General features: G+C 41.3%; 4 protein-coding genes and 2 long non-coding RNA genes across 6 annotated transcripts; 2 read left to right on the top strand and 4 right to left on the bottom strand.

Moving 5' to 3' along the window:
* Positions 1-708: 708 nt before the first annotated feature.
* LOC134180823 (uncharacterized) lies at positions 709-1,582 on the bottom strand. Its single transcript, XM_062648009.1, has 5 exons — positions 1,522-1,582; positions 1,329-1,454; positions 1,133-1,255; positions 954-1,079; positions 709-893 (listed from the first exon to the last, which is right to left on the bottom strand). Exons 1-5 carry the CDS (start codon positions 1,580-1,582, stop codon positions 841-843), a joined length of 489 nt encoding a protein of 162 aa, XP_062503993.1. The 3' UTR covers positions 709-840.
* A 5,390-nt stretch (positions 1,583-6,972) lies between these two features.
* Positions 6,973-8,635, bottom strand: LOC134181319 (glutamate receptor 3-like). Its single transcript, XM_062648575.1, has 3 exons — positions 8,475-8,635; positions 7,296-8,360; positions 6,973-7,219 (listed from the first exon to the last, which is right to left on the bottom strand). Exons 1-3 carry the CDS (start codon positions 8,607-8,609, stop codon positions 7,148-7,150), a joined length of 1,272 nt encoding a protein of 423 aa, XP_062504559.1. The 5' UTR covers positions 8,610-8,635; the 3' UTR covers positions 6,973-7,147.
* A 290-nt stretch (positions 8,636-8,925) lies between these two features.
* LOC134180822 (uncharacterized) lies at positions 8,926-12,051 on the bottom strand. The gene is made up of 9 exons (XM_062648008.1): positions 12,039-12,051; positions 11,495-11,644; positions 10,740-10,967; positions 10,505-10,680; positions 10,370-10,435; positions 10,158-10,304; positions 9,682-9,780; positions 9,504-9,617; positions 8,926-9,126 (listed from the first exon to the last, which is right to left on the bottom strand). The coding sequence occupies exons 1-9, from the start codon at positions 12,049-12,051 to the stop codon at positions 8,926-8,928; spliced, it is 1,194 nt and encodes a 397-aa protein (XP_062503992.1).
* Positions 12,052-14,257: 2,206 nt separating this feature from the next.
* Positions 14,258-17,586, top strand: LOC134181471 (uncharacterized). Its single transcript, XR_009970161.1, has 3 exons — positions 14,258-14,383; positions 14,725-14,829; positions 17,524-17,586. It is a non-coding gene; the product is annotated as an uncharacterized LOC134181471 (long non-coding RNA).
* Positions 17,587-17,652: 66 nt separating this feature from the next.
* LOC134181470 (uncharacterized) lies at positions 17,653-20,101 on the top strand. Its single transcript, XR_009970160.1, has 3 exons — positions 17,653-17,973; positions 19,734-19,833; positions 19,903-20,101. It is a non-coding gene; the product is annotated as an uncharacterized LOC134181470 (long non-coding RNA).
* A 1,124-nt stretch (positions 20,102-21,225) lies between these two features.
* LOC134180821 (glutamate receptor 3-like) lies at positions 21,226-25,769 on the bottom strand. The gene is made up of 10 exons (XM_062648007.1): positions 25,638-25,769; positions 25,400-25,575; positions 25,262-25,327; positions 25,049-25,195; positions 24,004-24,102; positions 23,826-23,939; positions 23,248-23,415; positions 22,778-22,993; positions 21,596-22,660; positions 21,226-21,525 (listed from the first exon to the last, which is right to left on the bottom strand). Exons 1-10 carry the CDS (start codon positions 25,702-25,704, stop codon positions 21,454-21,456), a joined length of 2,190 nt encoding a protein of 729 aa, XP_062503991.1. The 5' UTR covers positions 25,705-25,769; the 3' UTR covers positions 21,226-21,453.
* Positions 25,770-27,363: the final 1,594 nt, after the last annotated feature.

The raw sequence follows: 27,363 nt of genomic DNA, 5'->3' as shown, positions 1-27,363 counted from the left end.
TCCGGATACGACAGGCAAGCGTCGTGCGAGCGGCGCAGACGCTGACATGTTCATAGTGTGCGTAACTTACTCTACTTGTATAGCCGACTCTCGGCGCAGAGAGGAACTAAGCTATACCGAATAAATACAACGCTTTTCTACATTTTATACCGGATAAATACAACGCTTTTCTTTTCTTTACAATGAAGATCTTAGAAGAGCGAACGCACCTTGAATGACAAGGCAATTGCTAGCCTGTATGGTATAAGTCCTTGAAAGGAGAAAGGTGCCAACATTTTATGCAGGTCTAGTTTGCTTGCTTCATACACCGGTGTACATGCAAAGATAGTTGACAAACCACCTACTCCCACGCCCTAACAGTCATTATACATGTCTAGGAAGTCAAATGTCGGTACCACGTGCACTTCTGCTCATCCTGTCTATCACACAGCTGCTACCAATTGTATTCTCGCATTCGATCAACACAACAGTTGGTATGCCGTCTCGTCGGCACAATGTTTGCCACGGCGGCACGTGGATTGCGACACTACACTATCTGGTATACAGTACCTCCGCGTTTCCGCTCGAGTGTCCAGCCGTGGGTCCCTCTAAGAGGAGAAAGATCTCTTGAGTGGGAGACGACCGGCTAGGCACTCGAGCATACATACACTTCGGGGTGGGTTTACTGTCGAATCTAATTTGGCATTGCAGTGCATAACCGTGCAATTTGAAAACGATGTTACGTAATTCAAAGAGAATTCAAGATGTTGATACATCATACACGTCTATAGCGTGCTCTCCTACCCCTACAGTCTCTTACTTGCAACTGTCGTGTCTTAGTCTAGACTTATTTGTAGGTTATTAAAGTGCAGTTTCCCACTCTCGTTGATGGAAACGTTTGTTCATCTCTGTCGCTATAACACGTGAAACAATCAGAGCAAGCAAAATCGTAAGAATACAAAATTGAATTCAACCTCTTTCGATATTGTCGCTCCTAGCGACGCGCATCTCGTCTATCAATCTCTCGTGTTTGGAACGAAATTTCTTTGCTCGCGCAGAGTCACGCAATTTGTCGAAAAGCTCAATAAGATGACTAAGACCTGCACAGTCACAATATTTCACTAGACGTACAAAACGCACTCATTGTCTATACACAAAACGACAAGGTGGCTTCTCGGATTGGCTTGCTGCACAATTTCCCAAGCTAATTTCAAACAGCTGTACGACTTCGAATAATCCTGAAAGTTTTTGTTGAGCATTCCCAGACGAAGAAGCTCTGAAACATAATTTGTTAGTCTTCAAATTGCATTGAAACCTTTTCCAATACAATTGCATGCATGTTGACCGACCTGTACCAATGATAATGTCTTCGCCTGGCAAGACTTCCTGCTCGAGTTTCAGAGCACTGGAGCAGTAGTTAATAGCATTCAGTGTATCCTCTCTACTGTCATAAATTCCGGAAAGGTAGGAATAACCTGGAGACGCAAGCTCGATATATTATAACTGTCGCTCGACAGACAAGTCAAGAGTTCAGTCACAAACTCGATGCAAGGCCTAGTGACGAAGCAACAGAGACACTCGTGGACGTAGAGGGCGGAAGCATGGCAGTACAAGCGCGTTTGTAATACGCCTGAGCTCTGTCGTATTCTTCTCGGACTTCACAACATCTTCCCAACACGTTCATGTCTGCATGCATATATGGAATAAACTTAATTAACATCGGAAATAAAACAAAAGTCTTACCGTATTTCATCAATTAAACGCCGCGGCGTTTATTTTTAAGTAGCAAAGAGGCATTTATTTGTTAAACGCTCTCTGTCCGTGCTATATATAGCATTTGTTAAAATGCGGCGTTTATTCGAGGGCGGCATTCATATTTTACCTGTACTCTTAGCTGCTACGTTTACAGTAAGGGTTGAACAAGTGGGCGTTTATTCGAGGACGGCATTTATATTTTATTTGTATTCTTAGCTGCGGCGTTTATATTTTTATCTGTACTCTCAGCTGCTACGTTTACAGTAAGGGTTAAACAAGGCACGTTTATTCAAGGACGGCGTTTATATTTGTACTTTTAGCTGCGACGTTTATTCAAGGGCGACGTTTATATTTATCTTTACTCTCAGCGGCGACGTTTACCGTAAGGGTTAAACGAGGAGGTATTTTATTGAGGACCTCGTCTATATTTTATTTGTACTCTTAGCTGCAGCGTTTATTCGAGAGCGGCGTTTACATTTTATCTGTACTCTCAACTACAGCGTATAAACAAGGGCGGCGTTTATACTTTATCTGCACGTAGTCACAGCTAAGGCATTTAAACGAGGGCGGTGGCGTTTAATTAAGAGTGGCGTTTAATTAATTAACAAAAACATACGGTATTGATATCAATTTATTACACCAGGCTCTGTCCGGATGAAATCGGTCGAGTAACTTTTTGACTATTCGGTGTGCCTGTCGGGCAAACGGGTAGCCGTCGACGCTGCGCGAACGGCAATAGACCTCGGCCAAGCTGCACAGCGCTGACAACCCAAAAAATTAGTTTAGTTATGAATATTAGCACGATATGCATGACTTACCTATGGCTACTTGTATATGGCGATTTGGGTAGCAAGGACGTCTGGTTCTGACGGCCTTTCTCATGAGGACAACTCCGTTGAAGAAACCTCCGGTTTCGGTGTAGGCACGACCAAGATTGAGGAGAACTGACCGACATAATTAGATGTACAGACATATTTTATTAACGCTACGTATACTGTGCTTGCTGTACGTGTACCAGTTGAGAGTACTAGACTGTGTTTTGTCCACGTGTGTTTTGGTACGGATTTTATTGCTGCTTTTAGAGTTGCCACTGAATCTTCGTACTTTCCAGAAAATAGATACGCAACACCCAGATTGTTGAGTGCTATTATTATAATATAAAGTTAATACATGTTTGTATTTGAAGCCATGCGGTTTAAAGTATTCATGCATACAAATTGAACATACATACATACACACATACATACACACATACATACAGACAGACAGACAGACAAATAGACAGACAGATAGACAGACAGATAGACAGACAGATAGACAGACAGACCGACAGACAGACAGATAGACAAACCGACAAGATAAGCAGCAGGCAGGCAGACAGACAGGCAGACGGACAGATACACAGACAAACAAGCAAACAGACAAGAAGACAAGCAGACAGACTGACAGACAGACAGACAGACAGACAGATAGACAAATACACAGACAAATAGACAGACAAATAGACAGACATATAGACAGACAGACAGACAGACAGACAGACAAATAGACAGACAGATAGACAGACAGATAGACAGACAGATAGACAGACCGACAGACAGACAGATAGGCAAACCGACAAGATAAGCAGCAGGCAGGCAGACAGACAGGCAGACGGACAGATACACAGACAAACAAGCAAACAGACAAGAAGACAAGCAGACAGACTGACAGACAGACAGACAAACAGACAGACAGTCAGACAGACAGACAAACAAACAAACAGACAAGAATATAAGCAGACAGACAGACAGACAGACAGACAGATAGACAAATACACAGACAAATAGACAGACAAATAGACAGACATATAGACAGACAGACAGACAGACAGACAGACAGATAGACAGACCGACAAGATAAGCAGTTGGCAGGCAAGCAGACAGACAGACAGACAGACAGACAGACAAAAATAGACAGCAAAATGAATGGACAGACAGACAGACAGACAGACAGACAGACAGACAGACAGACAGACAGACAAACAGGCAGGCAGGCAGGCAGGCAGGCAGGCAGGCAGGCAGACAGACAGACAAATAGACATTCAAACAGACAGACAAGTAGACAGACAAGTAGACAGACAGACAGACAGACAGACAGACAGACAGACCAACAGACCAACAGACAGACAGATAGACAGACCGACAAGATAAGCAGCAGGCAGGCAGACAGAAAGGCAGACAGGCAAGCAGACAGACAGGCAGGCAGACAGACAGAGACATTCAGAACATCATTTATTAGAATTTTAGTAGTATTCAATCTGTATGTCTCAGTAGATGGACATTTAGCTTAGCAGTTTTACCTATAGTGTTCTTGTAAAATTTTGCTTTTTGTGTTCAATAGTGAAATAAGACGGACAGACAGACAGACAGACAGACAAACAAACAAACAGACAAGAAGACAAGCAGACAGACTGACAAACAGACAGACAGGCAGGAAGACAGACACTTATTAAACATGCATTGATTGACACTTAGAGCGGTACTGTAGTGTACACCTACTTACCTTTTGCTAAGGTAACTGCCGACGTTGCTTCTTTCTCGTCTAACTGTAAAGCTTGCTTCTGGAAGTATTCACATTCTTTACCTTCACGCATCGCAAAGTGACACGACGCTATTCTGTCAAGAACTGTACGAAACCAGAAAGCAACAGTCAACAATAGAATCTGTAATACTGTACATCGATATTCGTACATAGTCTGCACAGTTTATGATTTTAGTGTTGACTGTATACTGTATAGTGCATTGTATAAGCTCGGTTGTCTTGTTGCTATACGTCTAATTCACAGATCAGTGTATCAATTAAGTGACTTGACAGCCCATTCGATTTTATTGTGTACAAAATCGAAATTGCACAGTACGTGATGAAAAGTTCAACATTTAAACGTCTGTTAGCAGATCTTGCTAATACATTAGTTGACGCTAAACCTTGCAAGACGTACACCTCAGAGTAACAAGGGAAAGCAAAGCTATATATTAATTAACTATAAATTAATATATATATATATACATATTAATTAATTATTAATTATTTAATTAAATGTTGCGCTTTATATGAGCAAAAGTGTTATGCCTTGCGAAACGTTAGCTTTCTTATAGTCAAACATGCTTGCAGTCACTGCAAGTTTGTTTTACCTATTGCTCTTCTTTTCATGGACGAGTAACGGTCTCTATCAAATGACAAAATATCCAACGACTCCCGAAAGCTTGCGAGTGCTAGCGTCGGATTGAAATCGAGCAAATCAACGTCACCTTTACAAATCAAACCTGCAGTAGAGACAAATAGTAACAAAAAATGGCATGCACAATGTGTAAATTGATAAACAAAGAGATCGTGTATATTTACTATTGAACTTCTTGCTCCACGTCTGACATTGAAGAGTTGACTCAAGTAATTCGAGTCTAAAGTCGACAATTGCCTTTGCTCTGACGACGTCGTCAGTTTCCAATGCAAAACAGTTGGCAATGCATAGTAGAAGCCAAGTCTCCGGCTGATAACTGCAAGCCGCATTGATAGTATTTTCACAGAGTTGATATATGTGCGGCATTAGACTCATAACTCTATAACTCTTCAGTTTTAGCTTTACGTCACAACGATTATGAGGTAAGTAATCGTTGAGAATAAATGCTAGACACTCGATGTGAGTCTCAATGGTGTTGTCGGCTCTCATTTCGTCGATAAGTATCCGCTGAACCGCTACGTTGATGTCGCAAACTTTGCTCAAGAAATTGTATCTCAACACAGGAGCAGTTAGATTGGCAAAGCTCAAGAGACGCTGTTCAAATAATAGTCGAGATTTGCCTTCAAGCGGTTCGTCGTAGTACCTGCCGTACGCGACACGTACAATGTCGAGAGGAATTGCGCTCCAGTTCAGTAAGGACATAAGATTGAGAATCCTCCACGTGGTTGGTCTCTCCCTTTTCAAGACGAATACTACGTCCTCATCTGACGTGACATGCTCCAATTCCTTGTCATCCATCGCTGCCGCGTCGCAGTTAAATTTCATGCAATTATAGAGAGAAAGAACTGAAAGCAGAGCGAAAGATGAAGCACGTTTGTAGTTGCGTGTGACCGGTAAAAAATTACTGGAAGTGGGCGTAACAACAAGCCCGTATAAAGAAAGCAGTTCAAAAGTGTCGGGCCTAAGAGGGTGTGCGTGGTCCAAGGCGAGCGCGCCAAGAGAGCAGTATTTCAGCAGAGTCGTATCGAGTAATTATCTATTGCACAACGGGCTCATAAAAATTTATTTTGTTTACCAACAATTACCGCGAATTGTGTCTATATACTCAATGACCACAAGGCATCGTAAATATAGCAATTAATTAGTTAAGTCAAGAGGCAGCATTGCTATACAGTATAAGATAAACTATTGGAGAGAAATCTATTTTGGCGTTTTGACGGATTTTTCAGGGGCATCAATATAGAATCTCTCATTAATTAATTTGGCCACCGGGAAAAGTTGACGTCATAACACGCGTGGGTCAGATATCTAGCGCTATACCCGGATGAGGCCACAAGCCACTGATCAAGAGAATGATGACTCTATACTCGCCTATACTTGTAACAGTTTGACCTATATGACGAGCCATGAAGTAAAACAACTGATCTTAAGTGTGAGAAACAACAGATCTACGCGTTTTGCATCTTACAACGTTGAACGCAGTGCATGCATGCTCAATGAATAATCATGACGAGTATGCATGAGACCAGTATATAGGTATACCACAGTTTGTCAAATTTATTTATTTATTTTATGTACAGTAAAGCGCCTTTGTACCATTTTCGTGACACTCGAAGTCATTCAGTCAGCAATATACTCATTAGACCAAAGCACGACATCAAGAGAACTACTTACAGTAGCTCCTGTAGTCGATGAGAGCACACAATACGCCATGAACGTAAACAACGGTCACGAAAGAAGACTTACTAAAGGTAATCATTGTGGTCTGTTTGCGTTACGCTTGCGCATTACAAGATTAATGATATAATGATAAAAATTGCACGGTGCGCCCGACATTTGGATGTGAATGCGAAACAGACAGGTAACAACCAAAAAAGGTTAATTAAGCAGTGTATTTACCGCCAAAAATGGAAGATCTTGCATATATATGCATGTGGTACGTGCCGTTTGTGCTTGTCGTTTTCTGTTCTACAGTAGTAACGGAATCTAATTGAACAACAGAAACATGTTTGTTTGGTATTTAGTTATGTTTCTCTACTGCATGTTTATATTCAAACCACGACTATCGTTAAAATTCTACTGGCATTATAACAGCTAATAAATATATCAAAACCAACTACAAATCCGTAAACTATTGTAAAATTGAGAGACAATAGTAATTATATTATTCTTGCCTTGAACCGGCTAAATTTTTCACTGTACCGTTTGATTTCCGTTTACTCTTATATTGTTTTGAGAAGGATTTGGATCCCTGACGTGTCTATTCTACATACACACAATAAGCATTACTATACAAAATTTAATGTCAACATTCAATCAGTACAATCTGCATGCCCTGTACCTCCATTACGATTTCCGATCCCAGTCGTTGTCGTTTTGTTGTTTTATATTTCCACACGTATCGTTCTACGATCGCGACCACTAGCGATAGCAAGATAGCAATAACAAGGAGAAGAAACACTCCAGACATTTGTAGTATTCTAGCTGCTTGATTGTCCGATTCATCATCATCACTCTGTTGCGAACAGGGCCCACTCTTCAACCACTTTCGCTCTAGTTCCTCTAGTTTTCCCATGTCTTTCAGCTTGAGGATCGCTATAGAAAAGTCTTTAAGGTATGGCATGCCTTTTGGCATCGCTATTCCCAAGCTACCGCGGTTGAATGTGTCTCCTACTACTTTTGATGTGCACGGTTCCTGGCTTGAAGTATAATCAAGAAGAGGCTTGTTCCCTATAAAAATGTATTCCCCCGGTATGCCGTTTTTCACGCGATTGATTCCATCTTGGGTTGTATTCATCACGACACCATCTGTTCTTCTCATATATTCGTACATGCGATGATATGTTTCAATGGTTGACAAATTGAAAAACTCACTAACGGCCGTATGCTTTGCCACGCCATACTTGACCTGCTCTTGCTTGGATAGTTCGTCTACAGATTCTATGATGTTGGGGGAGCTCTTGACGGTGAGGAAAGCTGCCAGGTTTGCTGTATACGTTGAAACTACAATGAGACAGAAGAAGAACCAACCGGCCAGTAAGACTTTTCCAGACAAGAAGGCTGCAGCCTCTGGTCCCTGCTGCATGAAAGTCGAGTAAAAGTACCACACACTGTTATGTAGCTTGAACGTGTACGGTAGATCTTCGGGATGATCGACTGTTCGCCTCCCATAAGGACTCACCCGATGAAGAACAACGAGGCAAGTACCACAAACAAGGAACGAAATCAGAATGCATATCCATATCCAGAAGTCGAATGGATCCAAAAATGACCACAAACCGCTTTCAGTTGGAGTCGACTTTGTAGCAAGCATTACAAAACCACTGTTCATGAAAGGTTTAGTAAAGCTGATATATGTCTCTCTCAGTGCCGTGATGGTAAAAGCAGCCACTGCAAGATCGGCATGCTACAAAAGAAGAAAACACTCAACTTGTTCTACTCACAAAGCACATATACTTTGTGCGAGAGAATTGTAACTGTATTGGCAGACAATAATTATATCGAATGCTTTATCTCTTACACAGTTTACGAGTGTTTCAACCATTCCTGTTAGGTTGTTTGTTTCGGGATCTATTGAGCCGTAGAAACCGTCTGAAACTTCAGTCATTGTGTAGCTGAAGTTTAGCATATGAGAGGCAGCCAGCAGTTCCATCATGTCCACCAGAAAGCCATAAAATATGCCATTGCGCGTTTCACCCGACGTACCGTTGACATCTTCCATAATAAATGGCGGTGCCTGCATGAATTGAAATTTTTATTGCAAACTATGTCTGCCTATTTTTTGACTTTCTGTCTATGCATGAAACGATTTGTTTTGACATACGAATAATTGTCTGTTTGTCTGTCCGTAAGTCCGTCCGTCTGTTAGTCTGTCTGTTAGTCTGTCTGTTTGTCAGTCTGTTAGTCTGTCTATCTGTATGTCTGTTTGTCTTGGTTAGATTGTTAGCAATCAACACGATAGATCAGAATAATTATAATAGTTTTTGACACGTGCATGCACCTACTGGTACGGTTGTCACTCGAAAATGCCTAGTATTGTCTGATACTGGAGGACATGATGAATTTTTAATTGTTTCTGTTGCTTCTCTTCTATGTCTCGTGGGTTGACGAAGAGGCAGCAGAGATGGAAGTTTGTGCAGCCATTCAGAATGATTGAGATCATATGTTCCAATCTAAAAACCACAGAGAGCAATAATGTGTAAAGATCAGTAGTGTTTTAGCAAAAACGATTGACACGGTGATAGCTCCAATTACCAAGTGGTTGTTTTAGGGCTATTCTTCTATGACCACTACGGTCGTTTATCTTGGACTGTTAGCTAGTGTTAGAGCGTTTTTCGTATTGACGTTCATGTTTACAATAAATGTTCTTTGACAGACAGACAGACAGACAAACGGACAGATCGAAGAACATTGAGAGAAATAAACAGAAACACACACACAAACACACACACACACACACACACACACACACACACACACACACACACACACACACACACACACACACCGATTTTGTACGCTAAGCATGAATCTCAAAACAACAACGTACCGATAATACGGAGTAAGTAAACGGATTCATACAGACGACTTCGTAAACACCACCAATCCTTCCACCGCTAGACGTTTCAAATTGCACCGGTCCCGATGCACCTCTGATGTTTAGCTAATCAAAATTGCAACCCAGTCACAGAAAAATTAATTTTTGATTGATTAGGGCATTTTCTTACCATGTTGACACGTTGACGCATTGAGACTTCTCTGAACTCTATCGAGTGTAACAAATGTGCCATAACTATTATGCCATCATACAGGTCGAAGAGATCACTCTGCAGCATGAAACAAGAATCTTGTTGATGAAAAGACTACAGGGCAAGAGTTAAAGATAGACACTATCTTATTTCTATTTGCCTGCGTATATAACTTTGTCAGTGACTCACTTCTAATTAGTTGCGCGTTACCGTATCTGTCTTCAACAGTATACGTGTACGCAAGTGTGTGTGTGTGTGTGTGTGTGTGTGTGTGTGTGTGTGTGTGTGTGTGTGTGTGTGTGTGTGTGTGTGTGTGTGTGTGTGTGTGTGTGTGCGTACCTACAAATATTATGCTAAACGCGTCTGTCATTGTTAGTATTTGTCAATTAAATCAAATACGTAGAATTTCCTGCCTACTAATGATTACCAAATCGAAAGAGATTATTATTACAAACCTTGCTTGGTTTAGCGGTCGGTAAGTCCTGAAAATTCATTAAAGCTGCAGTTGTGTGCGATCTTAATACAGTTCTCTCAATTCCCAACAACAACGCACGAGTCATCATGTCACCACTAGTCCTTGACTGCAGGTCACTGGCAAAAATCTGATGGATATCAATTGTACAACAGAATCACAATCTGATACTCAATATAAAAGCGGAGGTCGTACATGTTGGTAGAAACCGTTTGTAAACAACCATGGAGCAGCAGATCGAGTAGACACAAGCATGTAGATCTATACATAACAGACCAAGTATAACGTGGTTAGTTAAAAGTTATTTACTTAGCTTATTACTACAATTACCTCTTTTGCAGCATTAAAACATCTTGCGTTTTGACAGTGAACAACCACCGCATCGATAGATAAAGACAATATGCGAGAAGCTTCTTTCTTGAAATTCAAGTTTTTTGTTTGTTGGATTATTGTGCTTACTTTTACACTGCTGTTTGCATGTGCCAAACCATTCAGTAGCTGAATATCTAAAATTTAAATATTCTAGTGCATATTTACATTTTTATTACTTCTAGATATCAATTACCCCAACGTTCATCACTTATGTATGCAATCGAGCTCCACCCACTTTCATTTGCAATTTGTCTGACCATTTGTATGACGTTGTGTGGTGATGGAGCAAGACTGAGATACTCTACTGTAGCGTTTTGAGAATTCAATACTGATATCACAGGTAGAGTTAGATGTTGTTGGCTAGGAGGCAAGCACTTGGACGTCATGTGTAGAGAAGACTGATGACTGACAGATTTACAATCTAATAACAAAGCATAACCAAAAAGTTTTAATCTAAAGGTACTGCATAGCGAGTCATGTATTTGTATAATTGCTCATGTGTGTGTGTGTGTGTGTGTGTGTGTGTGTGTGTGTGTGTGTGTGTGTGTGTGTGTCTGTGTGCGTGTCTGTGTGCCTGTATGTGTGCCTGTCTGTGTGCCTGTCTCCCTCCCTCCCTCCCTCCCTCCCTCCCTCCCTCCCTCCCTCCCTCCCTCCCTCCCTCCCTCCCTCCCTCCCTCCCTCCCTCCCTCCCTCCCTCCCTCCCTCCCTCCCTCCCTCCCTCCCTCTCTCTCTCTCTCTCTCTCTCTCTCTCTCTCTCTCTCTCCCTCCCTCCGTCTCTCTCCCTTCCTCCGTCTCTCTTCCTCCCTCTCTCTCCCCCCTCTCTCCCCCTCCTCTCCCCTGTGTGTGTGTGTGTGTGTGTGTGTGTGTGTGTGTGTGTGTGTGTGTGTGTGTGTAGTCAAATGTTTTAGATAGTTAATCTGTGTCACGTAATGGTGTACCAACACTAACCTTTCTCTCCAACATCATACGTGTTGACTGATGGAGGACCGTGCTGCTGAGACTTGTGAGAACTTTCTGAAGTGAAGATTTCGTAAACGAAAGGAAGAAGCGAGTCTAAAGTTTTATTGACATAACTCTGACCGGGTTGTTTGACTATAACTAAAACAGAAACACTAAGCGATACTAAACAATCCACCAACAATATTGGTCCGGTATAATAATAACTAAATTCATCTGTGTTGACACTCTTGTTTTCAAAAAACAGCTATGAGGTTTTAATTCAGGGTACCAAATTTTGAAATGGTTGGCACTCAAATAATTATTGTAGCGCCGAAAGCGTCCTTGGCGGTTTGCATTGGTTAGCTCAATAGGACACTGCCACGCGCTATGGAAAAGTATGTGTGGACGAGCTGGTAACGTATGTAAACTACATCTAGGACAGCCAAGCCGCTGCATATCTACGTCTTATAACCAGAATCACTAGACCTAGCTTTGCTTGGCCAGTCTAGGAGTCAATGCCTCAATAGTTATTTGCTTTGACATATTGACATACCCAAACTGCACATGCCACCCGTATGCTACGTACTATACAGACCATCGACTGAAACTAGAGCGAACACAATTCTAGGATAAGTAGATTACATGCAAGCATGTTCACGACCTGTCTAGGCAGCTGAAGAGTTGGTAGAATACAGTAGATAGCAAACCCCATGCAATGGGAAGGCACTGCAGTCCTATAGCCTCGGTATTCCAGACTGCTTTCTTCACGTGATGGGAGGAAAGATTGGGAGAAGAGAAGAAAGCAAGAAACTTGCAGGTGTAGTAAAAATAGGAGGAGTTTCAGCATGGCGGTTAATATAATTATTGGCAAGAAGCCGCTTTCCCGGAACTTGTCGAAACCCCAATAAATCCGCCACAGCATTTCCTGTGTCGGGTGATGTTTACATGACGCACGCAAGCTGCAAGGTGTTGACAAGAACAATACCGGAGGTGGAGACAAGTAGCTACTAAAGATGAGAGGTGTTGGCATAATTGCACGGGAGATGCAGCATATGATTAGAGGTGGGAGAGGCTAGCAAGCCATGCATGTGACATCCTGTAGACTGTAGCTTGATTCACAGGATGTGGTATGTCACTGGAGAGGCTTGGTCACGACTACAGCAACGTGTTGTAGTCGATCGTTTGTATACTACGCCACGTAGCGACAAAATCTAGTCACGCAGCTAGCTAACAATTATTATTCTCTAGCGACAGTGAGATGAAGATGACTGCTACAAGCTTAGACTAGATAGAGACCACGCAGTAATTCTACGTCTTACCTATATCGTTGAGTCTTGCTGCTGACAATGGGTAGAGACAGAACAATATACAGACACTGTGCATGCGCAAGTTTCCTTGCATGACTGTCGTGCGTGGAGTCGGTGCTGCTTGATAGCTATCGAAATGGTAACTTGTTTATCATAAACTCTGGACGGCAAGCCAATCAAGTGGTTATGTTTTTAAAATGCGATTGGTCAGTTTCTGATGTCAAGGGAAGTGTTGAATGACGTGATTACTCGACCATTGAACTTCGTGGCTATTACTGGCACATGAGGTAATGTCTAGATAACAGATTGTTGAATATGGTCAGTTCGAATAGGACTTTTAAGCATTCATAAGATTTAAATCAACAACAATATATAAATGGTAACAGTGGTTCCAGTGGCTGATCCATTGGTCTTACAAGATAATTGGATACTAACTATTGCTCTATCTGTTTGTCTTAATCTGCAAAAGTACTAGGTCCAACGCAGAGCAACCTGAACAAAAACATTCGTGACTATTAGCGCTCCCCCACGACTGTATTTGCTGTTGACTACGAATCTAGGCCTTATCCGTCGTTGGTCCAGCAAGTAGATAGCTGCATTGTCGTGCACACAAGTTCAGCTATTGCGAGTTTGCATCCGTTCCCATGTTTGCATGTACACGCAATGTGACACGCGAAAATGAGACGCTAACGCATTTTTGGTCCCACCGCAACTTTTTATAGTAGGCATTGATTTAAATTTTACCAATGCGCATAAGGCCTAATGAATAGAATAGGTTACTAGCGCACGGTAACACGGTAAGTAGACTCCGAGACATAGTTAGTTAATGAATAATTAATTAATTAAACCGCAGCCCCGTGTTACACGGCGTCTGGCGTGCGTTAGCTTGTAGGACCCACCGGGCGGCCCAGGACGTGGTCGATCCGTTTCTCGTATGTAACTGTATTTTATAGAACCCGGATATAGTCAACCAAAATCAAAGATCGGCCAACTGGCGCTATGGCGCCACAAGTGGCACCAGAGGCTGCGCCAAGCAAGCAAAGATTCGGCGGGAAGGCTTGAAGCCGCTCAAGCAATAGTGACGTCATAGCTGTGACTGAGCAGCAGTAATTCCATGAACACAAAGCATTTGATCACAATTAATCACACGAATGTAAATCACAGCCACGCCTACTCGTAGTTATGAAGAGTCACTGTCAGAGTCAGTATTTGAGCAGGTAAGTCAAACTGTCTGTATGCCTGCTTACATTACATGTCAGTCTGCATCCCATGACAAAAATTTCCTCGGAGTCACGTCGGAACGGCGTCGGGATAGATCGGAATAGCAATGGGATGATTGGAATTTAATCGGAACTCAATCGGAATTAAATCGGAAAGCATTCGAAGGCTTTGATCCCGAGAATATCCTGGGATAGCGAGAGCGGGCCAAATACTAGTATAGTGTTGAGCGCTGTGGTGTTCAGAAACTCAAGGTTTAGTAGTGCCCGGATAACGACAACGGTCAGTTGAATTTCGATACTTACAAACGTCTATCGGTCTTTCAACAGTTGTTGATGAGCGTAAAAAGTATTTGATTACTCTATACTAACTGGTAAGTGAATCTATGGCGCGTAATGGGAATCTTGAGCACACGCATCTAGAGTACTTGTAACTCGATCAATTTACAGGACGTAAAATCTAATATGAAGCAAACTTCGCTTGTTTGATAGTTAAAATTAACAGAATCTGATATGTGATATTGAGAATTGTTTGGTCATACGACTGCTGAGCATGTGACTGCCGGCTTGTTAATTAATTAATATGGTTAATTAACTAATTATTTATTCGATATTTTTACAAATGCTAATGTTGTTCATGCACGTTTTTGCATTCTATTTTACAGCTTTGAACATATTTGTAACACTCACTTTTTATTCACTTTCAAACTTCTAGGCAATTGAAACTAGAGGAAGTGCAGAAAAATCATGTTTACACTTTGTAAAAGTAGGCGAAATTCTAATCCTAATTTTATTAGGACGTACATCATCACCTTGCAAGGTAACAGTGTGTGTGATTTCAATTAAGTATACTGTCAGTCATGTTCAATCTGGTTAGGAGGAACTGATATATATATATATATATATATATATATATATATATATATATATATATATATATATGTCAAGTCAGATCCAACCATTAAATTTTGTAAAAGAATTACTTTTTGTATAATATCTGCTGCAGGAACTACTAGGTGATCATCTCTTATTTTGACTGGAAATAGGTGGTCACCCACTAGGTCATCCAGTGATTCGGAGCATGTGGCAGTATGAGATGGCCAACGTAGCTTCTCAAATAGTCTAAGTATGGCGAATACTGTTCCCTGCTGCTCAATGAAGTCTAAAACTGTTCCATAATTATAGCAGCTGTTGGTGATTTTGACACTGTGACAGCTTCTTTTGCTTTTCAATAACTTTTGGCAGAGTAGATTGTGTTGTGTATACTGATTTGAGCATAATAGCTTCTGACAGTAGATGTGGTGTGTACCTCTGATTCCATTCCCAATTTTCTGATTGCTGCATCGAGTTGCACTTGTATGGTATTACTCGTTGTCATTTTCCTTGCAGCACTTTTTGGTTTAATGGAGTCTATGTCTGCAATCACCCTGTTGGGATAGACCAACACACTTCTTAGTAGAGAGAATCTAATTTTGAGAAGGACTGACAACAAGGACGTCCAGTTATTCTTACCTGGTCATGGGCTTTATCAAGCCAAAGTTTTTTGTAATTGCTATAGCTACTGGTGGGAATTTGTTAAGCCAGTTCGTTGGCAATAACTTTGGCACCGTTTTCATTAGAGCAATAGCATTTGTAATCTGGATATGCATAAAATGTAGAATGCAGTATATTGTGTCATAACAATCAATTCTTACTTGACTGCATACATATTGTGTACCATGTACTAATTGTCGCATCATTCGATTCAAATTTTTAAACCAAAATAGGGAATATCCCCAGAGTGGACCCCATTCATGGGCACATTGTGGTAGGTGTCGGAGAAGGTAGATATTCATTGTTGACGATTCCTGCCGTGAAAGAGCTACATAGTTAGATCAACTTTTGGATGTATAAACTAATGATTGTTATCCTACCATAGAGTATTCCAAATTGATTGCAAAAAATGTCCAAATGTTTAAATGCTTGTTCGACATATGATGGTGTAATGCTAGTCATGAACAACTGGTGGATTGCTGACACTAACAATGCAAAATGAACATAGAGGTCTTGATTTAAAACACCTCTCATAACGGGTAGACCATAGTAAAGGAGAAACGATCGGAATTCACTAGCTGAAATTATCGATAGCACCTGTCAAAGTCAACTGATTACATGATTTTGAACACGGTTATCTTTTCGGTTTGTCCAGTCTTTTATAGATCTTGGTAGTCTGTTGATGAAGTCTGGCATTGAAATAGACAGCAAACGGCTATCTACTAATGCTATCTAAAACAGTTTATCACATGGCTATAGCAACTGATATAACATCAATATGACAGAATTTGACTTGTTAACTCAAAATTCCATTTTGCTTAGATAGCCACAAACCAAACAGTGCACATCACACCTAAAAGCACACAGTGCATCCAGTCTATGGAGCAAGACTTTACTAAGTCCAGTGACTGAATTCTTGCCAATGCGCACACACCCTTTATTCCTTGACTCTAATATACAGAACAATGGTACTTTTATTATATATTTTATTTTTAGTTAGCAATCAACATACTGGTTGTTTGTCTTCATAGGCTTTCTTTGCATGTTGGCGAAACTCTTTGTTGTTTCGTAAACAGATTATGTTATTGTAGGGTCAATATCTGTGTAGATGGTTTGTTGGGTTTGTAGTTCCTGATTGCAGGCAGTAAAGGCAGGACATTTCTCCATTGTATTGCTTTATGTTGAAAATGAAAGCTTTTGCTGGTAAATTGCAAGATATCAATATGAGCTTTACTAGACATAGTTTCTTCCCATATGGAGTGTCAAAGTATTCGCCTGAATAATCACATGTTACAGAAACGAGAAGATTTTTAACCATGCAATTCACATGTGCCACCTGTGTTTTCAAGATGAACTAATTCTTCAAGCATTGGCTTTAGAAACAGGTGCATTGACGGCTTTACAGGTAAGTACCACAAACCGCATATCAAAGTGTTCTTGATGGAAAATCTAGAAGACCAAATGAATTACGTTAGTGTTGAGGTCTGAAAGGTGTATCTGCACTTGTCTTGAATGTGGTGGCAACTCATTTACGGTTAGATACACTGGCCAAAGAGATTGAGGTGATGACTTAAAAACACTAACTCCATCTGTATTTAGTGTTAGAGTGATGTTCCATGGAGTAGAAAAGTATGGATCGAACTTTGATAGCTGACGATAAATTGAACCTGATGTCACATCTCAGCTATCTGGGAATTGACCTCTTCTTGCATAGGTGGTGGCCAGTTGGTCACAAAAAGACTTTTCTAACCAAGAAATGTCATAATTAAAATTTAATAGAAATTATATTTATAGTTGGCATGAAGATGGCGTATACCTGTAAATAGTTGACGGAGAGTATCTGTTATTTGAACTGTCATAAACTGGTGCACAGGTGGTGTCACTACTATGCAAGTTGGATTTGTGCATGGGCCTGTATCGTTCTTTAATACTTCGTGACAACGTGAACAGAACTTGACAGACTTGGTTTTTGGTTTCTTAGTTACTGAACTGATAAACTTCTCTACTCTGAAGAAGACCAATTGCATTGATGCATCTTGAAAGGTTTGTACCATGTGTATTATAGAAACCTGTACAAAGAGGTGAATCCTTTGTGTTTCACAGGAAATGAGCAACTACCAGATGTACTAAGTCAGATGCAGCTTTTGTAGTCAGCTTGTGTTTGAGCACAAACAACATCATTAGCAGTGCACTTGATCCAACTGTCATCTGGCACTCAGAATAAATGCTCTCATTAATTCGTTTGCCTCGGAGTCCATGCTGTCTGTTTCAAAATTCAAAAAATTCATGTCACTAGCATGAATGTTGTTTTCATTATCATCTTCATCTGCTTCTTCATCATTGTGGTCTTGATCATCATCTTCTTGATCTACTAAAAACAAACCTGGTTTATGCATTTTCAAGCATCAGACTGGTAATATGTACTTTACATGTAAGCAAGCATTGTGTGTGTGTGTGTGTGTGTGTGTGTGTGTGTGTGTGTGTGTGTGTGTGTGTGTGTGTGTGTGTGTGTGTGTGTGTGTGTGTGTGTGTGTGTGTGTGTGTGTGTGTGTGTGTGTGTGTGTGTGTGTGTGTGTGTGTGTGTGTGTGTGTGTGTGTGTGTGTGTTTCTAGTGGTGTCAAACAGGGTTGTGTATTTGCTCCAACCTTATTCAACCTCTACTTTGACTCTGTGATTTGACTTGTCATTACTGATCACCAACCAGATGTAGGTGTGTGCTTGTCATATCTTCTGGATGCTGACCTGGTAGGAAACAGGAAGAAGCTTACATCAGAGGTGTCAGTGTCAGACCTTGAATATGCTGATGATATGACATTGATATCTGAGTCTTATGAAAGTCTATCCTCCTTGCTGAATTCTCTGGATTTGTCTTGCCATCACATGGGGCTTACCATCAATTACAAGAAGACCAAGCTTCTAACTGTCCTACCTGGAGCTGATGCCCATTCTTTATCTCCCATTACTTTACATCCTGATTGTGATCCAATTGAGGTGGTACCTCTTTTCAGTACCTTGGAAGTTATCTTTCTAATAATTGCTTCATGGATGTTGAGATATCAACACGGACAACCAAAGCATCTCAGTCATATGGGTCACTTAACCGCATCCTTTGGCACCAGAGGAAGACCAAGTCTAGTACCAAGCTGAACATCTTTGTCTCTGTAGTTCTTTCCACCCTTTTATATGGTTTGGAAACAGCAGTACTTCTGGAGCCGCAGATACGTCGCTTACAGAGGTTTGTGATGAGAAGCCTCCGCTCCATGGAGTGTCCCTATGGGACGGCAAGAGAGACACCTCCATCAGAAAGATAGCCAGCCTACAAAGAATCTCCACCATGCTACACAGAGACGTCTTTGGTTATTGGGTCACATCTTGCGCATGGATCAGTGTTGTCTACCAAGGAAGCTTTTGGTGTGTGCAGCACCCCAAGGTAGACGTTCAGTCGGAGGCCAGAGAATGAGATGGAACGATTTGGTACTGAGGGATTTAAGGAATTGCAATCTTGATGGGGTTTGGAGGATACTAGCAGAAGATAGGAATGAGTGGAGGAATCAGCTCTGGGCTGCCACACAGGAAGTAAATTTCAAGAAGGAAGAACAAGAAAAATACCGCAAGGATGAGCAGAAACGTCGCCGCAAAGCAAGGCAAACAACATCAGAGTTTGCTTTACACTGCAGCTTTGATGGTTGTGGATTTACTGCCGTAAATCATGCCGGCCTTGTAAACCACCAGAGACAGAAACATGGTCAGTCCCTGACTAGTCAATGCCAGTACTGTCACCAAACATTCCACCAACAAGGCCTCCACAACCATGAGCGTTTTTGCTGTCAGAGAACATCCACTCCTTCGATATAGCCTATGGTGACCTTGGCCTGCATTGTTTCTCATTGGAATGAATGCAGCGTGAAATGAAGTGAAGTGTGTGTGTGTGTGTGTGTGTGTGTGTGTGTGTGTGTGTGTGTGTGTGTGTGTTTGTGTGTGTGTGTGTGTGTGTGTGAGAGAGTGTGTCTGTCTGTCTGTTTGTCTGTCTGTCTGTCTGACTGTCTGTCTGTCTGTCCTTCCATCCGTGTGTGTGTGTGTGTGTGTGTGTGTGTGTGCGCGCGCGCGCGCACGCGTGCACGCACTTGCATGTAACTGTCTGCTTATAATACTTGATAGTGGTTCTTTTACAAGTTCTTTTACAATATTTAGGTTGCAACTACCTTCAGAGTTAGTTTTCATATCAACTTGATCAGTTGTGTCTGACAAGTCGTCATCTGAAATGACTGTGCTCTGATGATCAATCATATCTGTAAGTAAATGGAACAGGGGTTTATGTTGAAATTTTTTTTGTGTTTAATGTATTGGTGTTTGTTTTTAGAATGTGATATGGATTTGGTGCACTCATTTGTCTGTCTGAATATAAGTTGGTTCTTATCAATTTTGAACTGTAGGTTACTGCAGTTACCTAAACGTATGCTGCCTTACAATTTTACAGAATGTAGTATATATATTGATATATTAGAATATATTGAAAACACGAATTGAAATTGAATTTTGTAAATTTGTTAGGGAATAATGAGAGAATGGTTGCATTTAACATATGCATCTGCACATTTGTACATTTACACTAGACTATTGCGTTAGCAAGTTAGCCAGTTAGCAAGTCCAGATGCAAGCAAGAGGATATATGGATTATTCTGGATTATTATAGAATGTACTTTGAAACCACTCATCCTGCTCTCTTGTATATGGGTGTGAAAAATCTAGTTCTTCAGCACTCCTAGTGTCAAGCTCCAGTTCTTGATCGCCGTCTGTTATTGTTTGTGCCCAGTTGCAGCTTTCTCTGTTGTTACCCAAAAGGTGTCTACGCAATTTGGATCGCACTCTTTTCGGCATGTTGTCAGGATCTAGTAGATATTCTCGATAGACTGTTGGTCGCTCGCCTCTCGGATAGAAACAATTGGTTGAGCTGCTGGCTGTAGTCCTCTCTGCCATGGTATTGAATTCAGATTGGTCAGTGGCCTGCTCCTCTGTCGGCAAACTGACAAAGGACCTTGTATGAGGCTAGTAGAGACGCAAATTACGATATTTTGCGCCGCGTTAGTTTTCATTTGTTCTACTGCTGTTTGGTCTCTAGATATGATGTCGGAATTACTAGTTCAAGGTGAGGGGCTATCTCTACTTAGAGCTAGAGCTTGTAGTACGCCCACGTTAATCGATCGATATCTTGATCGCAGTAGACTCCGAGACATAATTAGTTAATTAATTAATTAAAAAATTAATTAATTAATTAATTAAACCGCAGCCCCCTGTTACACGGCGTCTGGCGTGCGTTAGCCTGTAGGACCCAAAGAGCGGCCCAGGACGTGTTACTAACGTGGTATAGAATAGTCGTACTTTTAGCCATTTCGGTGAACGTCGCGTGTGACACTCGAAGTCATGCAGTTAGCAATATACTCAACAGACGAAAGCACAACATAAAGAGAACTATTTACAGTAACTCCTGTCGTCGAGAAGAGCACACACTACGCCATGAACGTGAACAACAGACTCGGAAGAAGACTTACTAGAGGTAATCGTTGTGGTCTGCTTGCGTTACGCGTGCGCATAACAAGATTAATGACGTAATGATAATTGCATGGTGCGCCCGACATTTGGATGCGGATGCGAAACAGACAGGCAACAACCAAAAAAGGTTAATTATTAATTGATTGCATATATATGCATGTGGTTTATAACTGAATCACAAACAAAAGTTCTGTATGTAGTTCTGCTGTTCAATTAGATTGAAACCACGACTATCGTTAAAATTCTACTGGCATTATAACAGTTAATAAATATATCAAAACCAACTACAAATCCGTAAACTATTGTAAAATTGAGAGACAATAGTAATTATATTAATCTTGCCTTGGACAGGCTGAATTTTTCACTGTACCGTTTGATTTCCGTTTACTCTTATATTGTTTTGAGAAGGATTTGAATCCCTGACGTGTCTAGTCTACATACACAAAATAAGCATTACTATACGAATGTCAACAGTCAATCAGTACAATCTGCATGCCCTGTACCTCCATTATGATTTCCGATCCCAGTCGTTGTCGTTTCGTTGTTTTATATTTCCACACGTATCGTTCTACGATCGCGACCACTAGCGATAGCAAGATAGCAATAATAAGGAGAAGAAACACTCCAGCCATTTGTTGTATTTTAACTGCTTGATTGTCCGATTCATCATCATCACTCTGTTGCGAACAGGGCCCACTCTTCAACCACTTTCGCTCTAGTGCCTCTAGTTTTCCCATGTCTTTCAGCTTGAGGATTGCTATAGAAAAGTTTTTAAGGTATGGCATGCCTTTTGGCATCGCTATTCCCAAGTTACCGCGGTTGAATGTGTCTCCTACTACTTTTGATGTGCACGGTTCCTGGCTCGAAGTAAAATCAAGAAGAGGCTTGCTCCCTATAAAAATGTATTCCCCCGGTATGCCGTTTTTCACGCGATTGATTCCATCTTGGGTTGTATTCATCACGACACCATCTGTTGCTCTCATATAGTTGTTCATGCGATGATATGTTGTAATGGTTGACAGTTTGAAAAACTCACTAACGGCCGTATGCTTTGCCACGCCATACTTGACCATTGTTTGTCTGGATAGTTCGTCTATAGATTCGATGCTGTTGGGGGAGTTCTTGACGGTGAGGAAAGCTGCCAGGTTTGCTGTATACGTTGAAACTACAATGAGACAGAAGAAGAACCAACCGGCCAGTAAGACTTTTCCAGACAAGAAGGCTGCAGCCTCTGGTCCCTGCTGCATGAAAGTCGAGTAAAAGTACCACACACTGTTATGTAGATTGAACGTGTACGGTAGATCTTCGGGATGATCGACTGTTCGCCTCCCATAAGGACTCACCCGATGAAGAACAATGAGGCAAGCACCACAAACAAAGAACGAAACCAGAATGCATATCCATATCCAGAAGTGGAATGGATCCAAGAAAGACCACAAACCTCCTTCAGTTGAAGTCGACTTTGTAGCAAGCATTACAAAACCACTGTTCATGAAAGGTTTAGTAAAGCTGATATGTGTCTCTCTCAGTGCCGTGATTGTAAAAGCAGCCACTGCAAGATCGGCTTTCTAAAAATAGAAGAAAACACTCAACTTGCTCTACTCACAAAGCACATATACTTTGTGCGAGAGAATTGCAACTGTATCGGCAGACAATAATTATATCGAATGCTCTTTATCTCTTACACAGTTTATGAGTGTTTCAACCATTCCTGTTGGTTTGTTTGTTTTGGGATCTATTGAGCCGTAGAAACCGTCTGAAACTTCAGTCATTGTGTAGCTGAAGTTTAGCATATCAGGAGCAGTCAGCAGTTCCATCATGTCCACCAGAAAGCCATAAAATATGCCATTGCGCGTTTCACCCGACGTACCGTTGACATCTTTCATAATAAATGGCGGCGCCTGCATAAATTAATGATGTTTAGTGCAAACTATGTCTGCCTATTTTTTGTCTGTCTATGCATGTGGCGATTTGTTTTGACATACGGGTAATTGTATGTTTGTCTGTCCGTAAGTCCGTCCGTCTGTTTATTCTGTCTGTTTGTCAGCCTGTCAGTCTGTCTATCTGTATGTCTGTTTGTCTTGGTTAGATTGTTAGCAATCGACACGATAGATCAGAATAATTATAATAGTTATTGACACGTGCATACACCTACTGGTACGGTTGTCACTCGAAAATGCCTAGTATTGTTCGATACTGGAGGACATGTTGTATTTGTAATTGTTTCTTCTGCTTCTCTGTTATGTCTTGTGGGTTGATGAAGAGGCAGCAGAGAAGAAAGTTTGTGCAACCATTCAGAATGATTGAGATCATATGTTCCAATCTAAAAACGACAGAGTGCAATAATGTGTAAAGATCAGTAGTGTTTTAGCAAAAAGGATTGACACGGTGATAGCTACAAATACCAAGTGGTTGTTTTAGGGCTATTCTTTTATGACCACTATGGTCGTTTATCTTGAACTGTTAGCTAGTGTTAGAGGCTTTCTGTATTAACGTTGATGTTTACAATAAATGTTCTTTGACAGACAGACCGACGAACGGACAGATCGAAAAACAATCAGAGAAACAAACAGAAACACACACACACACACACACACACACACACACACACACACACACACACACACACACACACACACACACACACACAAACAAACAAACAAACAAACGAACTAACAAACAAACACACACACCGATTTTGTACGCTAAATGCAGGTCAAAACAACAACGTACCGTTAATACAGAGTAAGTAAACGGATTCATACAGACGACTTCGTAAACACCACCAATCCTTCCACCGCTAGACGTTTCAAATTGCACCGGTCCCGATGCACCTCTGATGTTTAGCTAATCAAATTTGCAACCCAGTTACAGAAACATTAATTTTCGACTGTTAAGAGCATTTTCTTACCATATTGACACGTTGAAGGATTGAAACTTCTCTGAACTCTATCGAGTGTAACAAATGTGCCATAACTATTATTCCATCATACAGATCGAAGAGATCACTCTGCAGCATGAAACAAGAGTCTTGTTGATGAAAAGACTACAGGGCAAGAGTTAAAGATAAACGCTATCATATTTCTATTTGCCTGCATATATATGTTTATCAGTGACTCACTCCTAATTAGTTGGGCGTTACTGCATCTGGTTTCAACAGTTTACGTGTGCGCAAGTCTGTGTATGTGTGTGACTCAGGAGTATGCAACATCATGCAGCAGACGGGTACGTTTGGGCCTTGGTGTCCAGTCCCAGAGCTGCGCCATTGTCAGTGTCCCTGGATAACTCTGGACAAGCTCCAGGTCCATTGTAGCGCTGGCCCCAGGACTCCACGTAGAGCATGGAGGCCCTGTCTATAGAGGCAAGGAAAGCTATCTCCGCAACTGACCTCAAGATCGACGTCGAAAGACGTGAAGGGCTTCACATTTGTCCATTGTCCATGGTGTGTGTGTGTGTGTGTGTGTGTGTGTGTGTGTGTGTGTGTGTGTGTGTGTGTGTGTGTGTGTGTGTGTGTGTGTGTGTCTGTGAGTCTGTGTGTGTGTGTGTGTGTGTGTGTGTGTGTGTGTGTGTGTGTGTGTGTGTGTGTGTGTGTGTGTGTGTCTGTGTCTGTGTCTGTGTCTGTGTCTGTGTGTGTCTGTGTCTGTGTCTGTGTCTGTGTGTGTGTGTGTGTGTGTGTGTGTGTGTGTGTGTGTGTGTGTGTGTGTCTGTGTGTGTGTTTGTGTGTTTGTGTGTTTGTGTGTGTGTGTGTGTGTGTGTGTGTGTGTGTGTGTGTGTGTGTGTGTGTGTGTGTGTGTGTGTATGTATGTGCGTGCATGCTTGCGTATCTATAATTATTTTGCTAAACGCATCTGTCATTGTCAATGTTTGGCAATTAAATCACATATGTAGAATTTCCATAAATTAAACGTCCGCGTCTACCAATCATTACTAAATTGAAATAAATCATTAGTACAAACCTTGCTTGGTTTAGCAGTCAGTAAGTCCTGAAAATTCATTAAAGCTGCAGTTACGTGCGATCTTAACACAGTTCTCTCAATCCCCAACAACAACGCACGAGTCGTCATGTCACCACTAGTCCTTGACTGCAGGTCACTGGCAAAAACCTGACGGATATCAATTAAACAATAGAATCACAATCTGAGTATTCAACATAAAAGCGGAAGTCGTACATGTTGGTAGAAACCGTTTGTAAACAACCATGGAGCAGCAGATCGATTAGACACAAGCATGTAGATCTGTACATAACAGACCAAGCATAACGTATTAGTTAGTTAAAAGTTATTTACTTAGCTTATTACTATAATTACCTGTTTTGCAGCATTAAAACAACTTGCGTTTTGACAGTGAACAACCACCGCGTCGATAGATAAAGACAATATGCGAGAAGCTTCTTTCTTGAAATTCAAGTTTTCTGTTTGTTGGATTATCGTGCTTACTTTTACCCTGCTGTCTGATTGTGCCAAACCATTCAGTAGCTGAAAATCTAAAAATTTGAAAATATTCTAGTTCATATTTGCATTTTTATTACTTCTAGATGTCAATTACCCCAACGTTCATCACTTATGTATGCAATCGACTTCCAGTCACTTTCATTTGCAATTTGTCTGACCATTTGTATGATGTTTTGTGGTGATGGAGCAAGACTGAGATATTCTACTGTAGCGTTTTGAGAATTCAATACTGATATCACCGGTAAAGTTAGATGTTGTTGGCTAGGAGGCAAGCACTTAGACGTCACGTGTAGAGAAGACTTGTGACGAACAGATTTACAATCTAATAACAAAGAATAACCAAAAAGTTTTAATCTAAAGGTACTGCATAGCGAGTCATGTATTTGTATGATTGCTCAGGTGTTTTGTGTGTGTGTGTGTGTGTGTGTGTGTGTGTGTGTGTGTGTGTGTGTGTGTGTGTGTGTGTGTGTGTGTGTGTGTGTGTGTGTGTGTGTGTGTGTGTGTGTGTGTGTGTGTGGTCAAATGTTTTAGACCGTTAGTCTGTGTCACGTGATGGTACCAACACTAACCTTTCTCTTCAACATCATATGCGTTGACCGATAGAGGACCGTGCTGCTGCTGAAACTTGTGAGAACTTTCTGAAGTGAAGAAGTCGTAAACGAAAGGAAGAAGCGAGTCGACAGTTTTATTGACATAACTCTGACCGGGCTGTTTGATTATAACTAAAACAGGAACAGTGCGCGTTACTAAACAATCCGCCAACAATATTGCTCCTGTATAATATTAACTAAATTCATCTGTGTTGACACCCTTGTTTCCAAACGCAGCTATGAGGTTATAATTCAGGAGTACCAAATTTTGAAATGGTTGGCACTCAAATAATTATTGTAGCGCCGAAAACGTACTTGGCGGTTTGAATTGGTTGTCTCAATCATTATGGGACACTGCCACGCCCTATGGAAAAGTATGTGTTGACTAGCTGGTAAAGTATGTAAACTACCTCTAGGACAGCTAAGCCGTTGCATGTCTGCGTCTTTATTAAAATGTTTGCTTTGACATATTGACATACCCAAACTGCGCATGGCACCCCTGGACTATTATAGACGTCATCGACCGAAACTAGAGGAAACTCAATTATAACATCAGTAGACTACGTGCAAGCATGTGCACGACTTAGCTAGGCAGCTGAAGAGTTGGAAGGCACTGCAGACCTATAGCTTCGGAATTCCGGACTGCTTTCTGCTCGTGATGGGAGGGAAGAGTGGGAGGAGAGAAGAAAGCAAAAAGCTTGTAGATATAGGTTCAGAATGTCAGTTAATATAGTTATTGGCACGAAGCCGCTTTCCCGAAACTTGCCGAACCCCCAATAAATCCGCCACAGCATTTCCTGTTTCGAGCGATGTTTACATGACGCGTGCAAGTTGCCAGGCGTTGACATGAACCACACCGGAGGTGGAGAAAAAGTATCTACTAAAGGTGAGAGGTGCTGGCATAATCGCACGAGAGGTGCAGCCTATAATTAGAAGTGGGAGAGGTTAGCAAGCCATGCATGTGGCATCCTGTAGACTGTAGCTTGATTCACAGGATGTGGTATGTCACTGGAGAGGCTTGGTCACGACTACGGCAACATGTCGTAGTCGATCGTTTGTATACTACGCCACGTAGCGACAAAATCTAGTCACGCAGCTAGCTAACAATTATTATTCTATGCCGACAGATGGCTGCTACAAGCTTATATTCGATAGAGACCAAGCAGTAATTCTACGTCTTACCTATATCGTTGAGTCTTGCTGCTGACAATGGGTAGAGACAGAATAATA

Source organism: Corticium candelabrum, chromosome 6 (assembly GCF_963422355.1).
Source record: "Corticium candelabrum chromosome 6, ooCorCand1.1, whole genome shotgun sequence".
Classification (NCBI taxonomy): Eukaryota; Metazoa; Porifera; class Homoscleromorpha; order Homosclerophorida; family Plakinidae; genus Corticium; species Corticium candelabrum.
This window is presented reverse-complemented; position numbering and strand designations above follow the sequence as displayed.

Coding starts and splice junctions, on each gene's coding strand:
- LOC134180823 (XM_062648009.1), bottom strand. CDS start 1,582: ATGCTTCCGCCCTCTACGTCCACGAGTGTCTCTGTTGCTTCGTCACTA. Junction 1,455..1,521: donor GTCACTAGGCCTTGCATCGA/GTTTGTGACTGA, acceptor TTGCGTCTCCAG/GTTATTCCTACCTTTCCGGA. Junction 1,256..1,328: donor AGACATTATCATTGGTACAG/GTCGGTCAACAT, acceptor ATTATGTTTCAG/AGCTTCTTCGTCTGGGAATG.
- LOC134181319 (XM_062648575.1), bottom strand. CDS start 8,609: ATGATGGAACTGCTGGCTGCCTCTCATATGCTAAACTTCAGCTACACA. Junction 8,361..8,474: donor TTGAAACACTCGTAAACTGT/GTAAGAGATAAA, acceptor CTTCTTTTGTAG/CATGCCGATCTTGCAGTGGC. Junction 7,220..7,295: donor GATCGGAAATCGTAATGGAG/GTACAGGGCATG, acceptor GTGTGTATGTAG/AATAGACACGTCAGGGATCC.
- LOC134180822 (XM_062648008.1), bottom strand. Junction 10,436..10,504: donor GTTTTAATGCTGCAAAAGAG/GTAATTGTAGTA, acceptor TGTTATGTATAG/ATCTACATGCTTGTGTCTAC. Junction 9,618..9,681: donor TGCGTCAACGTGTCAACATG/GTAAGAAAATGC, acceptor AATTTTGATTAG/CTAAACATCAGAGGTGCATC.
- LOC134180821 (XM_062648007.1), bottom strand. CDS start 25,704: ATGGTCAGACAAATTGCAAATGAAAGTGACTGGAAGTCGATTGCATAC. Junction 23,940..24,003: donor TCCTTCAACGTGTCAATATG/GTAAGAAAATGC, acceptor AAATTTGATTAG/CTAAACATCAGAGGTGCATC. Junction 23,416..23,825: donor TTACTTACTCTGTATTAACG/GTACGTTGTTGT, acceptor TGTCGTTTTTAG/ATTGGAACATATGATCTCAA.